Source organism: Drosophila gunungcola, unplaced genomic scaffold (genome assembly GCF_025200985.1).
Source record: "Drosophila gunungcola strain Sukarami unplaced genomic scaffold, Dgunungcola_SK_2 000060F, whole genome shotgun sequence".
NCBI lineage: Eukaryota > Metazoa > Arthropoda > Insecta > Diptera > Drosophilidae > Drosophila > Drosophila gunungcola.
Window position 1 is genome coordinate 571802 of NW_026453223.1, and position 11286 is coordinate 583087.

The 11286-nt window shown below is 32.4% G+C and overlaps 1 protein-coding gene across 13 annotated transcripts in view; it reads left to right on the top strand.

Annotated features, from left to right (window-relative positions):
• Window positions 1-7537, top strand: part of LOC128264238 (neuronal acetylcholine receptor subunit alpha-7) — a 28624-nt gene extending 21087 nt beyond the window's left edge. For 7 of the 13 annotated variants that reach the window (XM_052999633.1, XM_052999634.1, XM_052999635.1 and 4 more), the window contains exons 12-16: window positions 3483-3637; window positions 3744-3860; window positions 4701-4854; window positions 5252-5395; window positions 5454-7537. In XM_052999633.1, coding sequence (XP_052855593.1) covers window positions 3483-3637; window positions 3744-3860; window positions 4701-4854; window positions 5252-5395; window positions 5454-5462 — 579 coding nt within the window. In that variant the 3' untranslated portion in view covers window positions 5463-7537. Of the gene's footprint in view, window positions 1-3482; window positions 3861-4700; window positions 4855-5251; window positions 5396-5453 lie in introns of those variants that run through there. The other 6 variants (XR_008268676.1, XR_008268675.1, XR_008268677.1 and 3 more) reach the window with 5 other exon arrangements.
• The last annotated feature ends 3749 nt before the right edge of the window (window positions 7538-11286 follow it).

The window sequence follows — 11286 nt, forward strand, 5'->3', positions numbered from 1 at the left end:
AATTAAATTACCTATCTGTATACATATGTCTTCAACAATATTCCACTCAACTTACTTAATATTAAAAAAAAGTTTCTACCCAGCAAAGTGTCCATACACACATATATGAACAAATTCTAGCTTACACACTTAAGAGTTTTAAACATATTGATAACCAAATAGGCAAGTTCAAGCTGTTCAAAATTGTAAGTCCGCTTCAATAGGCCAGACGACAACTATGTTAGGTAAAATGGTGAGATTTAATGTATAATTTGAAATGCATAATTTTCAAAATGGACTTTTAAAATTTGAAATTATAATCAAAGCAAAGAAATCTTAAAAATCAGTTAAAAAATAGATTTAGTATGATATACCGATACAGCAATTAATACTGCACTTATACGCCTGGACAAATTTCAAATAAAAATGTAACTAAAGTCGATTGTTGGTTAATAACAAGTCACAAAAGCTTATACTTATGAGACAAGTATTTGCCACCCGAAAAACTGAACTACTGATTCATTTTTATTTACAAACAAGCCGAGCGTATAAACGGAGTACCAAAAGTATATTCATGTGTATCTATGAACGTTTATTTTAATATTGAAATTAATTAATAATACGCATATTCTTACAAATAATAAATCTAAACTCTACGAATTAGCACTGAAAAATGCGTTGTTTTAACAAGCGCGCACTTACATTATTTAAATGCTTTAAAAAAAAATTGATTAATTTTTGGAAACTTGCAATTTAATCCAATCAATAAATATAACAAAGTTTACTCGTGGATTCTTTATATGTATATGTATATATATTCCAAAATGTGGATTTTTATAAACTTTAATTTACGATTGGCCCGAGTTAAGATTTAGTCGATCAAAAGAAACCGAGTTCTGCAGAATGTTGGCCATTAAAATGACACACAGGTATGTTTGTATAATGTAAGACTGTATATATACTGACGGAACAAAATTTAAAGTTTTGGTTTAAAACAAAATATTACTACCTGAAGCGTTTTAAAAAGATTGGATTTCGGTTTCATTTTGATTTCTAAATTTTATTCATTGATTTAAAAAAAATCGTTTTTAAAATACTAAATAATATTTTCCAGGATCGCGAAAAACAATTCCCGAATGTTGAAATATGGGATCATTTAATAATATTTAACGTTAAAATAAATGTTTTCCAAATTTTCTATCGTAATCTTACTGGAGCTAGATAAATCAGATCGATTTCTTCGATCGTCATATCATATTATTGACTAGCATTCAACCTACGAATTTACGATTTTAAAAATGGTCTTCCAAGCAAAGCTAAACATGTGGTGTTCGTAACTATTACAATACTTTATTTATTTTTTTTCATTAAAGTCACTCATAACCTTAATTTTATCGCCATAACCTGACATTTCACTGGAAAAGGTTGAGCCTAAGCGTCTTGAGTATAAAATTTCAATATATTTTTTATGTAATTCAATACAAGCTTTTTAAATTTATAGGCTTCAAAAGTCATAGCCGGCCAACCGGCTGAGAATTATAAGTATTAAACTCCAGCTTTCTAGGAAAAAATGATTTTTTGTTACGCGTTTTATCCAGACAGCTTTAAAACTAATAACACTAGACGAAAAATCAGATAGGCTTATGTCGATCGACTCGCGTGGTGAAGCTGACCCAGAATATACATATATACCTTTCGAATCGGAAATGTCTTCTTCACTGCGTTGCAAACTTCTGATGTAATATATTATATTCTCTGGAAAGTTATAAAATAGTTTCACTTCAGTAACGAGTTAAAAACCTTTTTTCTAGTATTTTTTATTCTTATAAAATTTAGGTTATAATACCAATTTTAAACAAGCTTATTATCATTTTAAAAATAGTACAGGCCCAAGCTAATCTTAAGCAAGAGCTTCATTTTCAAAAAATGTTTACACGAGAGGCTTACAATTTTTTTTTACCTTTGCGCAATCAAAAAAGTCTACAGATTAATTCAGCAGGCTACATTCATGTCGCCGGATTTTGTTTCTACATATTCCCACATTTGTTTACGCCCATGCTTAAATTCAAAAACAAAAACTGTTTCCACTATTGTCTTATTTTCAAAAAAAATGTATTGATAGTCTAGCGGGTGGCATAGTTCGTCTTTCTATTTGCAGATACATTTTTATTGAGAAATGGTTTTGTGACTTACTAATTTTAAAATATGCAATAATCGACATTCAATTTATGTTTGCTTGCAAAATAGGCATGTGTATTAGCATAGTATTTGTTTCATAATTATCCGTCCGACTATTGAACTACAATTTAAATGGAAAGTTATCAAAATGTTCAGATGATTCCGCTATCGATGGTTAACTATTTTCATAAACCCATAGCACAATTGGTTTAAAACTCTTAAGCATTTATACTACCTTTAATAAACTTAATTAAAAAATTAATATAAAAAAGAGACAAACAAATAGATTTTATAAAGACTTTAAAGTCTACACAAACAATTTTATTAATTAAGAAGTTCTTTAAATGTCTATCATGCAATAAGAATGAAAAAAAAATCTCAAAACATTAAAATTAAATCTAAATAATGTAGCTATTTTTTGTGTTTTGTAAGTGTGTTTAAAACTCCTGGACTAAGAATAAAAATAATTTTATAATCGACAGTAACATGATGTTTTGCAAATGTTTAGAGGCACTTCATTCATATTCCGTGATTTTCTTTTTGTTTAATCCATATACACATACTAACTTACATACTTAAGAAATCGTCTACCAACAACAGCATCAATAATCACACAAAAATATTTATTTTTCAACAAAAACTCTGGCCAACAACTACAACTACTACGCAAACCGGCAACTCAACTACTTTCAACGCAAATAACTCAACTCAATTGCCTCTTCAATTGTTTCTCTATATATATATGTGTATATCTTCCTCTTTCTACATGTGTATCTCTCTATCTCTCTCTGTTACTTTAACTATCTAAAAAAAAAAACCAAAAAAAAAAACAAATTTATATTAATTAAATATCAACATGGCGAATACAACAACGACGACAATTGCACGAGCCAATAACCTATACAACAACAAAAAACCAATCGTTCATACTCATAATCGCTCTTCCCAAAATTCACTTTTACCAACAACAACGAACAATGTATTAATTAATTACCGATAAATACTTATACGACGAACTGATAAATAACCCTCAAACTTCAAATAACTTTCATTCTGTTCACCCTCGTTTTCATGCTAATCCAACAAAATTAAAAATTAAAAAAAAAAAAATTGTTACTAACGTGTCCCCATTACGAAAACAAAAACTCTACCTGAGATAACAACGATAAAAAATGAACACTAATCATAAATTCACTGATTAAAAAAAAAAACATAAACCTAAATGGCCTTCATATTAAAAAAAACTACTAAAAATTCGTATTGCTATTATTTTTAACCGCATTACCCAACTACACTCCGTCTCTCTGTCGAACTCGCACACACAGATAAGAGTAATATTCCTTTATTGGTTACCTTGCATATTGCGCATGCAAAGACCCGGACAGGTTGGCTACGAATGTCCGCCGCCGCCCTCCTCGTCGAGTTCATCTAATTCTGGCGAGAAAAAGCAACAGATTCAAAACGTTGAGCTCAAGGAGAGGTAATCAAAGACAGTCCCAATCTAGTATTTGTAGGACTTAATGCTCCCCAACCGTGTAGTCACTTAGATGCTTCTAAAAAATGTCTCCATTCCAATTTGAAAACAGATCCTCGAAGTCTCTGCTGGCCAACGTACTCGATATAGACGATGATTTCCGATGCAATCATCGGTGTGCGAGCGCCACTTTGCCTCACCAGCCGACATATTACAGGACGATGTACAGGTACGAGTTTCTAAAAAAAAAATTACCAAAAAATGTGGTCAGCGTAGTGACGAAGCGCTCCACGAAATGAAAATCTGATGTTATTGTCGGAACGAGTGGAACACCGATCGCAGAAAAAGTTTCATCTAAGCAGATTACATCCAAAACTTAAGAAGATTAATCGGTTTAACAGCTGTGAAAAAAATATTAAAATAATACAGCTGTTAGGCAAAATTTACTTTTGCGTAAAATATGCTTCGAATGATTATTCATTTTTATAATCCCTTGCTCCGTTCAAAAGTTAAAAAAAAAACTGATTTTTGGGTACTTTTAATTGATTTTAAAATTCGTTGACCAAAAATGATTTTACATTCGACTTAACAAAAACACTTAAATTTCACAAAGTTTCATTATTCCTAAGAAACTTAAACATTTTCCGGTAAACTAACAAATAAGAAAATTTAGAAAATGTAATATTTTTATTGAATGTAATTATTTTTCGTCACAAAAATCTGATATTTCGTATGTTGAAGTTCGGTCGTCACGAATCTTAAAACCCGTTAAGAGGACTTTTTGTTTGATTATTATTATATGTAAAATCCACTGTCGTCACTAGATAGAAACTCGAAACTGCTTTGAAGGGATATACAATGTAATGGTAGTGGACAAACATTGATATAACAATTTATTTATTTATTTTATTTAACAAATTAAGTCTAGTATATAACACTAACATTAATACATGGTGGAATCTAGTGTCCTTCAGCCTAATTTTTTTAAGGTGTTATTTAAAAGAGGTTTTTTTTCTGGATTGCTCTTCAATGCATGCTATTTACACTAAATGTGAAACATTCCAAACAGGCAAGGGGATGACGGCAGCGTGGGACCAGTGGGACCAGCTGGTCCAGTCGTCGATGGGCGGCTGCATGAAGCCATTTCCCACACCTGTCTGACGTCCTCTGCGGAATATGAGCTGGCGTTGATCCTCAAAGAGCTACGTTGGATAACCGAACAGGTGCGTTCTCTGCTAATTAATTCCGATAATTACGAGCTGAGGTTACTTAAGTGAGAATCCCATTTCTTGGCCTCAAATATGTAAATTATTCAACATTTTTTTGGAAAATACAAAATTATTTGTTTTTAATTTAAGTTAAAAAAAATATTAAAATATTTTTAGCTTTTAATCTAATTTATCAAATAGGCTTTGAGTGCTTAAGTCGCATTTTAAAACGTGGTTTCACCAACAAAAAATAGATGTTCCTGCCCGACCTCATATGTCTTGGGAGCTACATTAAATATCCCAATGTTTTTTTATAGCATAATAATATATCAAGCAAAAAAAGTTTATTCACAAAACATTTGAAATGATTCGTTTTCATGCATTTCAAAGCAATTTGTTCGTGTTTTTCCAGCTGAAAAAAGAGGATGAGACAAGCGACATAACACGAGATTGGAAGTTCGCTGCCATGGTCGTCGATCGTTTGTGCCTTATTATTTTCACTTTATTTACAATTATTGCAACACTTGCTGTATTGTTTTCAGCACCACATTTCATTGTAAGTGTGTGTAAGAGTTTCCAATTTGTAGACACCCAGTAACGCTTTTGCATTGCAGTTCCCGTAAACGGAAATGTGTGGCAAGGAAAATATTAGCGAAAAGTGACAGACCACAGAAGTTGGTGGTTTTTTGTGAAAGCCAATCAAAATTTTAGGAACATACAAACAAAAAAAATTAATTCAACCCGAACCTAAGCTTCTCAAACTGAAATACTTTGACCGTCAAAGAGTTTTGCTATTTAGTGTTTTTATATTTTTAAAGATGTGTCTGATGGTTATAAAATATTATAATGAATTGAGATAGTAACGTATGTACGTATGTGAATGCATTTTGTATAAACAATAAAGTCGGGATAACACAATAACTGTCTGGGCATAAATGTACGTTGCCGTGTACATTGAATTCGCCCGTGAGATACAAAGCAGAGGTTTCTTAATCGCGGAGCGCTCGTAGATGCAATCCACCTCCCTCTAAATTGATCGAGGAGCGCCAAACACATTCAAATTCAACCGAATCGAGAACGCAGCTTAAGGATATACATTCATATATGTATACAGCTTCACACTATTATTAAATAAAACTAGTACTTAAATAGTCTGTATGTCACGTTCGAGAATTTTTAAATTATTGCTTAACTACTTCGGTTTCACATTGCATTGTATAATTTCCTTCCTGTAGTTTTATATACTTTCCAACCCATGCTATTCAATTTTGATGATCAAGAAAGTGTATACAAAATGTGTTGCTATGATATAAAAAAGATGAGCAATACGTAATCGAATCAAAAGAAATTCAAAGCGAAAGAAAACAAAAGTTGATAGTTGAAAATTTTTGCCGGTAAGGAAATACACTGCGACGCATGAATGTCATTAATCTGAAATGATCGCACAATAAGAAATTCATAAATACCTACAGACCGTCAAAACAAAAACACAGTTAAACACAACAACAGGTCACAGTTGTGAGAAAAAAATACTATTGAACACAAAAAAATAATTGCTAAATTTATAAAATTGCACTCTGCAACTAACCGAAAATACGCAAACACGAATCTTCTTATTCAGAAACAGAAACTGAAACAGAAACAGATACACACTGATTGCATTTTAAGAAGATATGCAGTGCAGATATATTAGGCACAGCGCACAGAGGAATGAGAAATAATTGCTAGCCATTAGACGGAAAAATAGATGCCAATAGCTCTCACACATATTTCAATAAGTCTTTCCTGCGGGTTCGTCAATGGTTAAACGCTGCGTTAAAATTAACTGGTGCTAGTTGGCGCCTAAATTAGAGTAGTTACCTTTCTTTTCGTTTCTATTTTTTTTGGAGTCCAACCAGCTCCAATGGTTTTTAAAACATGAAATTGGCTATCGTAAAATATCAGCGCCTGTTGCATGTGCTTTGAAGATATTTGTAGCGCTTGTGCCTCAATCAGTCAGTCTTTTTCATCCAGCTGAATAATCATACAGTTGGACATTAAGGGATGAACATTTTAGCTAGCAAAGGTGTTTTTCTGGACTTAAAAGCGAACGAGCATACCTTATCTAAAAAATGCTAACATTAATTGGAAAAGACATAAGCTAAAATTGTATGATAATGTTAAACACAAGTATAAAGTTAACTATTTTTAAATGAAAACAAACAATTGAGTGTCAAAAGCAACGAAAGCCGATTATAAAGAGCGTTAAAAAAGAAATTTCAAAAGAGTATAGTTTTCAGAGAGAAAGGATCGCAGATATTCATAACTACGAGCAAAAATATATCACTACAGTCAAACTTCCATAGCTCAACCTTCCCTAACTCAAAGTCTCTATAAGTCGAACTAGTTTTATTGGAAACAGAAACAAAGAGCATAGACACGCGTCAAACCAATTCTAAAAAATAATGTCTCCATAACTCAAGTTTTTTTTTTGTGACAGATGGCGGTTCGTGTTATCGAAGTTCGACTGTATCTTTGAACTCCCAAAACAAAAAAGTGCAAGTTAGAATACAAGTTAGATTTAACACATTTTTAAACTAAAATTAAAACAACAGCAAAAAGTTAACAGAAAATTAATGAGAACCGTAAAAAACTAGATTAAAAAAGTATGTAAGACCGAAACTGGAAACAATAAAATGTTTACATTTTAGCTAGTGCACATTGGGTCGCCTTTAAACATTTGGAACATGGTATACATTTAAAATTTATGGTAAACACATGGATTTTGCCAAGAAAATTGTGGTACAAAACACTTGCTTACTAAACAAACACCTTTATAATGTCTAAAAAACACAAATGACTAAAAAATGTTGTGGCATTTTGTTACGGAATTTGTAGTTAAATTTAAACAAATGCTTTATGCTTATTTTATGGTATATCTAGGCCGATCAAAGTGATAAGTCATTTCTTGATTTTTATGGATCTTAGCTTAAACTTAACGGGGTAATTTTAATGTCGATTACCAAGAGCCAATACCTTATAAATTGACTGATAAATAATTATCTGTATTTAATCTCATTATTTAAAACTGTGGTGTGTGTCTCAGCTGCCCGCGATGTTGCCAGACTCCTTTTGGTTCGTGTTTTTACTGTAAAATTCCTATTAACGAGTGATGCCATATAGGCCTTTTAGGACAGATACCGATAGAGGGCGCTGGCTCGAGTGATGCAATGTGGGCTTACTAAGACAAATTCCGAAAGAGGGCGATGGCTTGAGTCATGCATTATGGCCTTACTAATCCGACAGAGGGCATTGGCTTGAGTTATGCAATATTGCCTTACTAAGACAAATACAGATAGATGGCGCTGGCTCGTGTGATGCAATATTGGCTTACTAAGAAAGATTTCGACAGCGGGCGCTGGCTTGAGTCATACAATATGGCCTTGCTATGACAGATTCCGACAGAGGGCGCTGGCTCGAGAGATGCCATATGGACTTACTAATACAGATACCGATAGAGGGCGTTATATTCAAATAAAGTTCTAAGTTGCCATATCAGGTGAAATTTAAACTGTGCCCGCCAAAAAATTAATTCAGCAGTATGAGTGTCCGCAGTACTCAAGCGAAAAGTTGCAGATAGCATCGGATCTTTAAGAGTCATGGCGCTAAAAGTTTGTGGATTAGTTCATTAACATTTTTAATTATAGTGTTTTACCATTTCTTTGTAAGGTTTTCAAAATTTCTTGAAATTACTTTTTAAGTTGCGGTCATACTTTTGTTTTAATTCATCTTATCGCTTATTTACCAATGAACCTTTTATTATTTCAAATTTTAGAAAATTAAAATTAATCATTAATTCTTGTTCAACTGCACTTTGTATTGGAATAAAAATTTTTTCTATATCGTACCTTTTTTTTTGAAAATTAAAAAAAAATTGTTTTTCTTTCAATATTAAAAAAAAATTGTTTGGCAATTGTTTTATTTTACATGCCACACAAGGATGGTCCTTGTTTTCGTTTATGCGTAGGAGTGTTCAAAGATCCCAAAAATTCGGGTACTAAGTGCAGGGCAGGTAAAAGCTTGTCAGTATTCTTGTGTTTTTATAATCAAGACCAATAATCCACAGGACCGCTGGGAAAATATTTAAAAATTCATTATGTGAATTTTTTAATTCAGTTTATAGTATTAGCATTATAAAAATAAAATTTCAAAAGTATTTTCATGACCGCAGCTGTACTTGTAGGTAACTGTGGTTGAATCTTCAGGAAGCAGGCAGTGAAAACAGGTACAATGTTGGGTACTTTGGGTACTTTGCACAGATTGAGCAAATCTAGAGCAGATTCGCGGAGACTGTCTTTGATACTTTTTTTGTCATCGACGAGGATCAGTTATTGTAAATCGTACAATCTATCCTAAAACAAAATCAAAATAATTTAGTTTGGGTTAAATTAAAAATATTTGATTGCCGACGAAACCGTGTTACAAATAAGTTAAGTCTTTATACCCTTCAAAGTGATAGTTTTTTAAATGTTGTCATGATAAGACCATGATCGGATAAAAATTACTGCAATTCAAAAGAGATTTTATTTCGCTTATTTTATCTTAGCTAAAGTCGGTTTTCCGATACTCATTTGTTCTTTTGATAAAAATGAATCAATTTTTTGGATACATTTTTTGTGCGATGATCTTGCGTTTTTAATATTTTGGAAGCTGGCTTGTTTGCTTAGCATTTATATTGCCATTGCGTTGCCTCACTGACGGCCGATGTGTCATGCATTCGCTGGTAATTGGATAGCATGAGCATGGGCATGGGCATGGGCCAACTCGGACTGTAGCGACGCTCCTCCGGCTCTTCTGCTGCTGGGCCAAGTAAGTAAGTGTGTGACAATGTGGCAAATTTAGCTTCTGAACCTTCCCCGCTCTTTGTTATTATACTTGCAGAATGACGGCGTTTACCCTCAGCGTCGGCCTCGGTATTATTCTCGGTGTGATCTTGGATGCAAGGAACCGGTTAATGCCGGCTTGGCTGCCCGAACTCGGTCAATAAACTAACCGCAAATATGTTGATTCCAAAAGTTAAAGACAGCAACAGACCCATCGGCGTTTGGACTTCACAAACATGTTGCATGCTGCAGTTGTGGATATGCATAAATGCCTGGCGAAAATGGAGTGTGTCGGTTGCTTTTGGTATGCTGTCGCTTGCAGTGTGAAAATATTACGACTGACGGAGGAATGCATATCATATAGTGGAGGATGAGCTGCATACATTTCCTCGATAATGATAGCGACATCAGAGCGAAAACCATTGCAAAGGTATTACAATTTTTTAATTAACGTGTCTAATCAATTTAATTACTTAATTTTTAAACCTATGTAAGGATTGAAAGGAAGAACCGAAAATTCTCGGAAGATATAAAAAGACTAATACTAGATTTTAATACACGTAGTGGGCAAAAGTTTTATTTGTTTTTTAATTTGAACTCTATTAAACATTAAAAATCTATTAAAAATCATTAATTGATACTTTTGTTTTCTTTTTTGCTAATTATTTGTACACTTTGTGGACAATAAAGTTGTATAAGCTGTTATTTAAAATTTTTTTATACCCTTGCAGAGGGTATTATAATTTCAGTCAGAAGTTTGCAACGCAGTGAAGGAGACATTTCCGACCCTATAAAGTATATATATTCTTGATCAGTATCACTAGGCGAGTCGATCTAGCCATGTCCGTCTGTCCATCTGTCCGTCCGTTTGTCCGTCCGTCTGTCCGTCCGTTTCTACGCAAACTAGTCTCTCAGTTTTAAATGAATGAAACTTTCCCAAAAGTTGTCTTTCTATTGCAGGTAGTATATAAGTCGGAACGAGCCGGATCGGACGACTATAGCATATAGCTCCCATAGGAACAATCGAAAAAAATAAATAAAAAAAATTATAACTTTGGTGTTTTTAAATTTTTTTTTAAGTTCTTCGACATATAGTAATGGTTAAATAATATAGAATTACGGTTTAAATTTCATCAAAATCGGACGACTATATCATATAGCTCCAATAGGAACAATCGAAAAAAAATACAAAAAAAAATTATAACTTTGCTGTTTTTTATTTTTTTTTTAGTTCTTCGACATATAGTAATGGTTAAATATTTTAGAATTACGGTTTGCAATAGCTGCAAGGGTATATGAACTTCGGCTTGCCGAAGTTTGATTCCTTTCTTGTTTTTTTACTATTTTCGGATTTGATTTAAATATCTGAAATGTTTATTTTAAGTTTAAGCCATATTTTACTTAAGTAGCATGCATTTACATCAAAAGGAACTATTTTAAATCTTATATCTTCCACTTTAATTAAAATTGTAATATTAAATCATGTATTTTAATATGCATTTTAATTAATATTATGACTTCATATATTATTTTAATATTTAATTTACAATTTTAAATTCAATAGTCTGATAATTATTTTTATTAT